This window comes from Aphanomyces invadans, assembly GCF_000520115.1.
Source record: "Aphanomyces invadans strain NJM9701 unplaced genomic scaffold supercont1.20, whole genome shotgun sequence".
NCBI lineage: Eukaryota > Oomycota > Saprolegniomycetes > Saprolegniales > Verrucalvaceae > Aphanomyces > Aphanomyces invadans.
The window spans coordinates 863,632-875,961 of NW_008580165.1; the positions used below are offsets into that span (position 1 = coordinate 863,632).

The following is a 12,330-nucleotide window of genomic DNA, read 5'->3' on the forward strand; positions in this document are numbered from 1 at the left end:
CTTTCCAAGGTGACCACCAACCTCATGGTGCTGCGACGTTTGCGCTGGTCGACTTGATGGACATCAGTGCCGAGCTTGTGCTGTATATCAAGCCGAAACCACGAAATAATCACACTGCTTGACCAAGCCTTGATCGATCCAACCGATCTGACATTCCACAACGTTGGGTGACACTTGGTGTTCTCCTTGGTTTGGTTTATCACGAGTTGTGCAGCAGAATTACAAAGAACATCATCACAGTGCCATTGTTCGAAGTAGTTGACTTGGCCAACTCGCTCGAGATTCCCGTGAACATCTTGGAGACACTTAAATATCTTGTCAAAGGATGACACTATCGTCAAAACTTGAAGGCGAAACTTTGCCCGCCGCATCGTAAACGTTGAACAAAGCAAAGTCGTTGGTTTGGCAAATGTGGTCGGCAGGGCCGTCAACAGGGCAATAATCGAACGCTGAGGACATAGTTGGTGCTTTAAAGTGTGGGCAACGCCAGACTTACGGTTGATGTCCATTCAGCAAAAATGTCTGGGCCAAAATGACTTCAGATCCATCCAAGGCATCTGAGCATGTAGGTAATTGTCGCGAGAGTTGTGTTTGATTACGTGGGGGAATTCAATGGGGTGTACATCGACGAACAGCCATGGGCAATGCATTCGACCCTGCCATATATAACCAGCAACCATTGGCCGCCAAGGTTGAGTTGGCAATTGTACACGGCGATGACGTACGACTGGGAACCGGAGATGTTGAACAAAATAACCATGGTGGTAGAACAATTCAAAGCACCCAAAACAACACTGACGTGGAGACCAGACGCTGGTCCAAGATGCTCGGACCCAGTCCCAGTCATGTCGTTGTACCAAATACTATTAGCAGTACATAATTGGCTGGCTTATGCGGAAATGGGAGTAGCGCTACAATGTACTGTAGTAGTCGTTCCAGAGTGTCGTTGCTTGTGATGGGTCACAGTCACTTAAAGTGTAGAAGCTGACTCTGCAATGAGCAAAAAACTCGATCACATCTAATGATGGCAGTCTCACATGAAAGTGGTTCTTTTCACACTGGAATGGTTCTTCTCACAACAAAATGGACATAGCTGAAAACTGCTCAAATGTATCATGTTGTACAGGTCTCCGACACTGGGAGAAATCCCAAAAGTCACGTTGAGGACTCACTCGGTGTTGGGTTTGCTTGATTTGACCCCGATTTGAATACGGTGTGACACGAACTGGCGCCTGCTAATCTAAACACGGCTGTTCGTCCAAATAGCCGACATAACGTTCACGATCCCACGACACTAAGGGTTAAGGTCGGAAAAAATTCAACCATGTGCACCAGCGATATAGAATGATCGGTTGGACAAAACTAAATGGTGGCGTTAGCCTAATCAGTACGGCTTACAGATCACAACCATGCGAATCTTTGCTTTCATCCTGTACATGCCAAAAGGTATGGTGGACAAATTACAGCCCAGGTGTGTATCCAGCGCCAGAGCTGTTCAGATAGGCTATTGAAATTGTATGTCACTTCTGAGGTCTCAAGTTCAAGAGCCACAAGGGTTGAGGTTTGGCATAATGGCCAAGCCATTTTTACCAACTAGTAAAACAGGTGAGACTGAAGTTGCACCATTGTGAAGCCTACATAGCAATTCGGAGCGACATCCAACTCAATAGTTAGATATGTAAACTTGCTAAATTACACGATTTGAGTAGGCTTGAACGCAACCTTGTTGTCGCTCATGTTGCCCGTGTAGTCGCGGAACGCTTGGATGGCGTTTTCCAACCCATACGTTTTGCTAATCGTGGTTTGGAATGTCGAGTTGAGCCCGCTCGTGACCTTCTGGATCATGAAGAGCTTACCGAGCATCCCGCGCTTGGCGAGGTACTTGACCAGCCAAAATCCAGTCACGCTTTTGTCCTGGAAGATCAGGTCGGCGGGGCTCACGCCGCTTGACGGTTCGTTCGACAGTCCGCCGTACACCTGGACCTCGGACCCTTTAGGCATACAGGTCAGGATATCCCCCGTAAGTGATCCCGCTACGGCGTCAAATGCCAATGTCGAACCAAGAGTTTGGGTCAACGTCTTGAGTTGGGTTTTCCATTCAGAATTGGACGTGTCGACAATGTACTTGGCCCCGATGGATTGGAGCACTTGTGCTTGTTCCTGGCGACGCACGACCGCAATCACATCAATACCATACTCTTTCCCATGCTTGATCAGCATTTTACCCAACGCCGATGCGCCCGCTGTGTGGACGATGGTTTTGGTGCCACGAGCAATTGCCAATTCCACAAACGCCACAACGGTCAATGGGTTGACAAAGCAAGACGATCCGCTTTCGAACGACACTTCGTTGGGAAGAGTAATGCACGTCATGGCTGGCACAGTCACGTATTCCGCCCACAACCCTTGGTCCGACTTGACGATACCAACACGTTTGCCAACCATGTACCACGCCATAAAGCCGCCGCCAGCAGCGACTACGACACCGCTGCCTTCTGTGCCAGTCAACGACGGCAATGGTGCTTGCTTGGCCGAGTTGTACGTGCCTTGGAGCATGCTCAGGTTCGACGGGTTGATGGGACTGCACTCGACCTTGACCAGAACTTCTCCGTACTTTGGAGTTGGCACGTCCACCTCACGGACTTCAAAACACGATTCGAGGTCTTCTTGGTTGTACGCCGTAACTCTCTTCAGGAGGAAGAGCGCACGCATCTTGGTGGGGAGGGCCGGTTGCATGATGAATAAGAATTGGTAAATGAGGACTGGTACAGGTTGTCCACAAAGGAGATTGCGTGTTTGAGATTTAGACAAATCCGATACGTAAACCACCATCGTTTGAAACCAGGGTGCATTCATTCCGATGATGACGTCGGACTCAGAGATTCATGATCATTGGACAATATTCTGAAAAGGCAACATGTATTGATTGGCTAAATTCAAAATGTTACGTAGAATTCTACAGTGGACGAACGCATCGACCGACCTTCTTTGAATGCATGACTTTTTTATAAAAAAAGTTGTTCTACTGTACTCAACGTCCATTCGAATGGATTCGTTCTCATTCCTTCATACAGAATACGCTTTATGAAATGGTCAATTAAACTTAAGCAATTTGCATCCTAAATATGCATAGTCCTTGACAGTAGATAAAATACTCTCTAGATTATATTTTTTCAAGTGTCATAATGACCTGGAAAATGTTTATATTTGACATCTGACATTTGTATCCTTCAATTTCATTGGTCTATTGTAGGAGAATGGTACATGGCCCGCAAGCCTATTCATACTTCATTCAGCACAGCCAACAATGCCTGGACTCACTGCCGAGCTATACGATAAGGCGTCGATAGTGAACTAACTCGAAGTTTTGCGAGAGACGAACGTCTCTTGATACTGCACATGCATGCACACTTTCGACATAGCAATGTTGTAGGTATTGAAGAGCAGCTTGCACAGCAGGTAGGTCGAAGTTTTCATGTTGTAATGGAAATAAGGTTAGAATATCAACAACATAAGGCTTTGCCTGTTGCCGAAGTTGCAGCGAATAGATCCAACCGCAAAACACGTTTTCCGGGTTCAATCAATTGTTCGTGAGCTTAAATCAACTCGAACACGAGTGATTGCAAAAGTTATGATGAGTTTTATTGACTGGTGCAGAAATTCCTTTTAAAAATTGGGATTCCGACGTGGCCAAAGGAGTGGAGACGACAGCGTACCTGGACACCGTCGACGTAGCGGATTGTGCAACTGTAACCGAGTTATCCGCCTAGAGCTAACTCGAATGTGGTGTCGACAGCTGCGACGGTAATAAGTACTGCCTCTACCAGTTTTCAAAATGTATATTATACATTGCGTGAGCACACAAGAGGTAGTCACCCCTGGAATTTGATGAATTCTCCGGACGGTCAGTCGATGCGATCGACCACTGTTTATAGGCTGATCGATTCCATATTACTGCGACATGAACATTTCCAACACCGACGACTCCAGCCCAGTGAGCTTCTGCTAATCATATTCATCCCCTTGCAACACTGGGATTCTATCCACTCCCCACGGTAAGCTACTGTGATACGCATTCCCTGGTCTATGCGCATAGCCCTTGCGTTGTTGCGTGTGTGATGTATCACCTACAGTGCGCGACAAAAAGGAAAGGACACGTGGAAAATTGAGGTATTTCCAGAAAATTTCAGTCGAAACTTGACTTTTCGAGCTATTTAGGTATTTTGTTGAGCAATTCGAGACGAACACAGCACATATTCCAGAACCTTCTAACTCGTGATGGTCAAGGACTTATTGTCGAATTTCATATTGTATGTTGCGACAAAAAGAAAAGGACTATACAAATTTCAAGATAAAATGAATTCTGATCAATATTTTGTCTTTGCACAATGGCATGCATGGACAGCAAGGCAGCGAGACGTCATGGAGTCAACCAGCTTAGTCAAGTAGCTCTGTTCAATCTCACCCCATGACAAAAGGATTTGTCGCTTGAGTTCATTGCGTGTTCGGAATTGTCGACGTCCATTGTCGTACACCTTTCGCGACAGGTAAGACCATGCATTCTCGATCGGGTTCATGTCTGGTGATAGGGCCGGCCACTCCATGATATCGACTCCATTCTCTTCCAAGAAGTCCATCGTGTCATACGAGCTGTGAATGCTCGCATTGTCTTGTTGGAACACAAACTCGGTTCCATTATAGAGGTGAGCAAACGGTAGCATGTACTCTGACAGCGCGTAAATGTAGCATCCTGAGTCTTGACGACCATCAAGAAAGACCACTTGACTCTTGCCGAGCCACGAAAACGCCGCCCAAATCATGACGCTGCCACCACCTTGCTGTCGGTTCAATCGTTGCTGCTTGGGCTTCCGTTTGTCGTGCCAGTACTTCTGGTATCCGTCCGGACCGTCAAGGTTAAACTTCTTTTCATCCGAAAAGATGACACGTTTCCACCCGTCGCCAAGTGAAACATACTTTTAGACCCACGACAGGCGCGCTTGGATGTGGGCGGTAGTAAGGGGTGGGGTTGCAACTCGGTACACGTATTCCAGATGTTCAGAGTCGTGGAGAATGCGTTGAATGGTACGAACATAAACATCGAGATTGTACATGAGTTGAATTTCAGAGGCACTTTTCTCTCCTTTAGATGCCTCACGGAGGACTGGGCTACGGCCATGTCACGGTCGGACAGCTTGGGTGGACGGCCGGTCGGGACGGATTTCCCGTACGTGGTAGGGTTGCGTAGGACGTTGGCGACGGATGTCTTGGAACAACCTGTATTTTGGGCGATCTGACGAAGGGATTCACCGTGGTCGTGTCGCGCGAGAATCTCGCCAACTTGGCGCTGTGTGATGGTCTTTCCCTTAGGCATGAAATTGACATTTTACTTGTAAAATGTCAACATTATCTTGAAATTTGTTTAGTCCTTTTCTTTTTGTCGCAACATATAATATGAAATTCGACAAGAAGTCCTTGCCCATCACGAGTTAGAAGGATCTGGAATATGTGCTGTGTTCGTCTCGAATTGCTCAACAAAATACCTAAATAGCTCGAAAAGTCAAGTTTCGACTGAAATTTTCTGGAAATACCTCAATTTTCCACGTGTCCTTTCCTTTATGTCGCGCACTGTAGTTGTCGTGGTGCCGGGGCGAATTGACCATTGGCAAGTTTTCTATAATAGTTTGAAGGATTCACAAGACAGACAGTTCTAAGAGATCTGGGTATAGTAGGAATATCTCGGTAAACTCGCGATAACGCCATTTTCGGCTCTAAAGCGGGTTGTCACAGCAATCATATGTTTGTTACCAGGAGCCGTCAAGAACGTTGCGTTTTGGAGCAGTCGAAGCTGACACGTCGCTGAAAGTGCATTGTCGAGGTCGCGCAGGGCCTGGGCCACAGTAAAGTCGGACATGAATCGAATGACTTAGCCTGGTCGAATGCAAGCATGCTATCATGTTGAGACTCATTAAGCTATTTTGGACCAAAACGTCATCGCAACTGTCGCGGCCCACTATTGCCAAAGTTGAAAAGTTTGAAACCCCGTTTTGGCCCAAAATGGTGTTTGAACATGTGGATTAGGGTTCTTGTTTTTCAATTTCATGACACAGAAAGGCATGAAAGAACGGTTCACCCCTGGCACAATCTAAATGTAGCCCGGCGCAATCGAATGAAAACGCATTTCCCTTCTCGTGAAGCGTACAGTCTTAGATCCAAGGACGTCGCTTCCACATCTTGTGGTCTGCATTAGAGGTTGAGCTAACACCATCGAGAGCTTAACCACTCTGTGCCTATGACAGCAAGGAAACTCAACTCCACGCCGTTCCCTGTTGCAGAAACATACACTCGAGGATTCAAGTCTGTGATTGTTGAAGCACAATTTTGACATGAATTGATTATTAAAAGTGTAACAGTTTTACGGTACTGTTTTCCGGATGTATGTCAAGACCGTCATCGACATTGAATCCGACCCTTCAAAGGTTGCAGGCGACCTCCCAACAAGTCGCCTGGGTTGCTACCGACTCTACCTACGGTTCGCCTGAACTTCCCATATTCATGTAGCAGAGATTAGAAGCATAACCCTGCCAATCGAATCTTCATTTAACCTACTCCTTCCTCTGCATGTGCCCGGTTACACCTGCAACACTACAAGTTCGTCCAAGGGTCATGACAGCTTCCCACCAAGCAGAATACGATCGCATAGTCGACATACTTAGCGAGGACGACAACCAGTCGCTCTTGTCTCCCATCTTCGTCGATGCCCAAGTGCGACTGCTTGAAGGAATCGGCATCACCTCAATGGCACGGCACAACCCCTCGAAGCTCACATCAGCCAGCTGACCGAGGAAGGTTGAGCCCTCAAAGAATCGCTCGACCAGAGCGACGACCAAGCGAAAACAATGCGCGAACGTGGTTCCGCCCTGCAAGCCGAGGTCGCAAAACTTCGCGATCGCAGTTCGACACTGGAACCATCTGTGTGGAAGCTGCGCCAGTCTCTTCAGGACACACATGCACAGACTCTCTGCGCATACCGAGAGGCTACGACTGCGAACAGCCAGCCCCAACAATCCCCTGTATTCGTGTCAATCCAGTGAAGCATGACGTCACCAAGTTTGACTCCGACGCGGGCAAGCTCCTCCGGAGGATCCTACAAGTCGAGACCTCGGCAAATGCGCTATGTATCACCCGCGAGTCTACATGCGCGGCGTTTGCCCCTTCCCATCTTAAGGGCAGCCGGAAGACTGGGCGTACTCTATCCGCCTGACAACCCCACAACTTTTGCAACGTTTGACGAGTCGTCGCGGTGATGGAGCTCCGCTTCCTTCCTCAACACAGCGATTTCCAATAACGCTCTAAGTTTCTAGCATGCTTGCAAGGTTAACGATCCTTCCAAGACTACACACATGACCTTCGCTTTTTGGCCGCGAACGTCAACAACGACTCCACGCTACCGGAACCTCTCTGAGTCAACTTCTTCATGGCCGGATTCAACCACGGCCCGGCGCGTACACAGCTCCTCCGTATTTGTTCATCTTCGTTCGAAGAAGTTGTCCGCATCGCTCTTGCTGAGCCGTACGTTTCAGCCCTAGCGCACAACCGTGCCGATCTATCAGAAATGGATATCTCCGCTCTATCCCATATAATCGACGGCAAATGCAGCAACAGCGGTCGTAAGGGTCACCTTTAGCGTGAGTTCCGCGCTCCTCGGGGCACATACACTTCCTCTGCACAAGGCTTGCCATCCGATTTGCCGCCCAAACAGTCGAAAACCCTTTCACGCCCCCAGCTAAGGCAATCCACTGGGCCACCTGGTCGATCTGACCACCAGGCGCGTAACGCTCTACTGGGCACCAATAGGTTCCCCCGAGGTATGTGGCGTCATATCACACTCGGAGGACATAGCCTCAAACACACACCTTCATGTATGCCGTGTCGGGCTACGTTCCAAATGAATGTTACTCTGACTCATGCCGTGACAGGTTTTCCCACCGACTCATTCTTTTGATCAATTGCGGAGCGTCAGAGAACTACGCTAATCGCTCAACGCTTGCTCGTTTTGGCTCTCTTCCCGTGATTGTAAACTTCTTCACATGAAGAAGGATTCGTTCATTGCAGACTTTGCATCGTATAATGTCGAGTTTGACGCCTCGATTACGTGAGCATATGAAATGCCAATTTGGTGAGGAGGTTCACCACGCTGCCTTGTTCAATTCTCTTGAATAAGACACAACAAGTACAGTACAATATGTTTTTTGCGGTGTATATGTTTTTTATTTTGGAGTTGAATACAATGGTTAAGACGTTTCAATGGCGCTGTGCATATTATAAGCAATGCAAAAGTATCAGACAATTTTTGTGGAACGGAGGTGTAGCGTTTTGGAACTATTGCCCCAAGAATTCGACAAGTGTTCTCCAACCTTGGGATGTTGGTGTCATGAGCATGACACCAACATATGATTTAGTGCTGTGTTGATTAATAATAGCCTTTGGATCCTCGATGATGCTGGCAGCTGCCCATTACGCACGCTACGATGGACGCGATGTGCTTCCTCAGGCTCACGAACGCCGTCATATGAAGGCTTCCCCCCCTTGCCAAACCACCGCCGTGTTTCACAATGCAGTGAGAAACGACTTCACAAATTTGACTGGATTGTTGGGATGCAGTGACAAATTGCAGTCAAGATCGCAGACCACCACTGGAAAGTTTGGCCCCAGTGTTGTTCGATGACCCCGAGATGCACTTGTTCGACTTCTTTTGAGTTGGAAAACATGTTCAGATCCTCGCAAGGTTTGGTCGATAAGAGTTGAACGATGTAAGTCACAGATCGCGAATTCATCGCTCATACGTACGCTTGCACCAATTCAAATGTAGCTTCAATTGGATGGCAAATGTCAATGCCCTTACAACAGACCTCCTTATCAAAGATCAAAGATTGAATTCTAGCTCAGGGAGTAAAAAAATCGCGAAACTCTGGCACTACGTTCTGCCAAGTTTAACTGGAAGAGCCAATTCATCTGACATGGATAAATGATGGCGACTTGCCATCGAGTGCCCTGTTCCAAAGCCTGCAGCAATGAATTAATTTTATGACACGATAACTGATTGAGCTCATGTTGTTTAGTACCAAGGTTGAAGCAGCTCAAACTAAAATATATCATAGAACTTCACAACAATTGCTACAGGGGACGAGAAATATCTATTGTGATGCTCCGAAGTACCAAAATAACTTTCTCACTTAATATAGGACAAATTTCGCAATGAATTGCATGCTCTTTCAGTACAAATATATTAGTCACATCGAATAAATACTTAACAAAGAGTATTTAACGTAGAGAACACTCATAAAATGAATCAGTATCGAACTCGTCGATGTCATTGATGTCAAATTGCAATTCTTCGAACGCTTTGCACAGCACCACTTCGCTCGAGGCCTTAGCCGATTCGGTGTGGAGACGTTCGTCCTCAGCGCTGAGAATGACACCAGCGGACACAACAACGTCGATGGGATACAGCGGTTCATCGGGCAGTCGGCCTTGGCCCTCCTGCTGGCACTCTTTCGGGTGGAGGACGCGGAAATTGTTGCCGCCACTATATTTGAGCATCTTCAATACGAACTGCAGCGTGCAAAGTTGGCAAGCAGCGTCGCACAATGCACGTCACTCCACGCGGCAAGTACGTTGGGTATAATGTCGTCCAATTATCGTGTATGTCGCTTCGCATGGTTGGATTGTAGGGCACGAAAAAATCCAAGATCCAGTGCGTTGGTATCGGGCGAGTTGGCGAGTTGGCAGACGCTGGAGATGGAAAATCCATTCGACGTACAAGCGAGTCGAATGTCGACACCGTCCTGATGTACGTGTGAGCGCGCGTCGTCTTGTTGGAGATATATTTCTCTAGAGTCATGAAGTGGCCAGTTTGCCTTGATCGCCGGTATGACCTTTTCTAAGACAATGCGCGTGACTACAGAGGTGTGGTCATTGGTGTTCCTTTGGAACGGTTCTTGCTATATCTGGCGGCGGGAACGAACACTGCCAACAGCCAAACATGCCGTCCCTCCAGGAATTCCTGCTGGCATTATCCCAGCGGAGTTTAGCAACGGCGCATAGGAATATGACCTATCCGACCTATCCTATGTAATCGATGATAGATTTATTGTGTTGATATGTCAACCTGGAGGATAAAGTACTTGTTTTCACCAGTCTTGGCGGAGGCTTTTCTGCAAAATGAACACTTTGAGCACGAACCATTTTTCATCCACATGGAGGTAGTTTTCCAAGTTTTCACAGTGAAATCCGAGCTAATTATGCTTAACGCCTATTTTTACTTAAATATATGTCATTTGAAACCAATTTATGGTTTCAAATGGCGGGAGTACTTGCGAAAGACCACCGATTGTAGTGGTCGTGCAGAACCAAATATGGCACATTTATTGCAACAGAGAGGTCGCACAAAGCATCAGTAGAGTATTCTAGCCAAAAGATCAGAATTTAGGAGCTTGCGCCCATACTTCCTTTCCTCCGAGTCTGGGCACTTCCGTTTTTGTCGACACTAGGATGGAGTCCTCTTTTCCAAATTCTGGAGATCGTTTGTAATGATACACCATACTCCTTCATAACTTCGCCTGACTACGGGGGACAGGTGACAGTTCCATGAACGTTCGAGAAGGCATCGAAAATCCCCTCGAGCCCCAAATCCGTCAGGTAAGGATTTCTCCCTTTGCCGGACGTAGGTCTGCCTGGCCCGCTTGGCACACATGCCTTCGCCAACACCGAAGTATATTTCTCTGAGATGACATAATGGAAGAATTGATCTAGAATTTGAGATTCGTGATGAATATTGAGCGTAATCCGTCACCGGCTCTTCCAGTGATACTCGGAAACAGGTAGTACAATTCTCCAAAAAGACTGGAAGTGTGATCAAGTATTGAGATACTTCCTCTGTTCCATATTACTGTGTCATTTTGAAAAATGCTATTGTTCCACATTACTGTGCACTTTTTGATATGATTGGCTCAATTATGTATGCAATGATTTTATTGGTCAATAATACTGACCTACACAAGCAGTGATAGAGGACATGACACATTGGACATCAAGAGACCAGCGCGTCTCAACGATGCCTTTTTCAGGTGAGGTAATGCAAACTCATTACCCCCGGAGTGTTGAAGGACCAAAAGCATGACAGCTTGAAAAGTGAGAAATACACTCTCAAGTGTCTCGTAGTTCAGCTCTTGAAAGGCTTCCATGGTGTTGGCAATTACATCATCGACCGTACGGCTCATCTTCTTGTACTGTAGGGTTTGTATCGAGGCGAAGAACCCGAGGTCAAGCACGTTCAGATCTGGACTGTTCGGCGGCTGCCGACGCAAGGTAAACGTCCAACCATCCGTTGATGCACCCTCAAGTTCGGCGTCCGTTAGGCGGCCATGCGGTGTCGCATTATCATGCTGCAGAACCACTCGCATGGATGCACTTGGGAACGACGCCTTTATTGCTGGTATGACCTTGTTCAAGACGTAATCCTTGTAGGTAACTGCGTCCACATTTACTAACGTCGTCACCATAGTGCCTGCTGGACGGTTGCGGGAGTTGCGGACGGCCGGCGCAAGTCGAACGAATGGCCACATACCAATCTTGCCATCGAAAATGGCCCCGCGTTGTTCATCGAAACGAGGACGCGCAACAGCACAGAGAAACATCACCTTGGGGATGAAGCGTTTGCTTTTCCAACGGCGTTGCCTCAATTTCTCGCCAGGAACGAGGTAAACCTTTCGACGATCCTTGTCTGCATTGAACCATTTTTCATCCAAATGAACAACGTCCCATAGATTGTCAAAATCGACGGCAAAAATTTACGCGGTCTTCCTTGTTTGAGTCGGAGAGAAGGGGCTTGATGCGTGTGGAGTGCCTTTCGAGCGCGCCTTTTTTTAAGTTGCGGCTGAGCGTCCCAAGAGAGAGTCCGGTAGCTGCTGCGATGTCTCGACGTGAGCAGTTGCAAGGACGCACCTTCCGTCATGCAGCACGCCATGTACGCGCCCCACACTTGGACATCTTCGTCGTTGGGACACTGCAGCATGGCGTCGACGACACCCAGTTTGCCGTTGTACTCGGTCGTATGGTCGTCCTATTTGAAGGAACGCTTCTATCGACGTGCTCTCTGCGGTATCGACGGGACGGCACGTACTTTGACTCGATGCATCTGGGCCACGGATTCGACTTCTCTCTCGAGCAATGCCTTGGCTGCATCGGCCTGAGCAATCGCGTACTGGTACCGAAACAGCGCTTCCTCGAGCTCGGCGTGCAGGTCGTTGCCTGCAGTCATAAGTCTGACGT

The 12,330-nt window shown here is 47.7% G+C and overlaps 2 protein-coding genes across 3 annotated transcripts; both read right to left on the reverse strand.

The window, feature by feature from the left end:
- Positions 1–1,645: 1,645 nt before the first annotated feature.
- On the reverse strand, positions 1,646–2,742 carry H310_09351. Of its 2 annotated transcripts, XM_008875401.1 has the most exons (2): positions 1,857–2,742; positions 1,646–1,792 (listed from the first exon to the last, which is right to left on the reverse strand). In XM_008875401.1, exons 1-2 carry the CDS (start codon positions 2,734–2,736, stop codon positions 1,734–1,736), a joined length of 939 nt encoding a protein of 312 aa, XP_008873623.1. In that variant the 5' UTR covers positions 2,737–2,742; the 3' UTR covers positions 1,646–1,733. The 2 variants fall into 2 exon arrangements, with proteins under 2 accessions (XP_008873623.1, XP_008873622.1); XM_008875400.1 differs by having other exon boundaries at positions 1,646–2,742.
- Positions 2,743–11,829: 9,087 nt separating this feature from the next.
- Positions 11,830–12,319, reverse strand: H310_09352 (hypothetical protein; the record flags this gene model as incomplete). Its single annotated transcript, XM_008875402.1, has 3 exons — positions 11,830–11,966; positions 12,004–12,121; positions 12,182–12,319. The coding sequence occupies 3 exons, from the start codon at positions 12,317–12,319 to the stop codon at positions 11,830–11,832; spliced, it is 393 nt and encodes a 130-aa protein (XP_008873624.1).
- Positions 12,320–12,330: the final 11 nt, after the last annotated feature.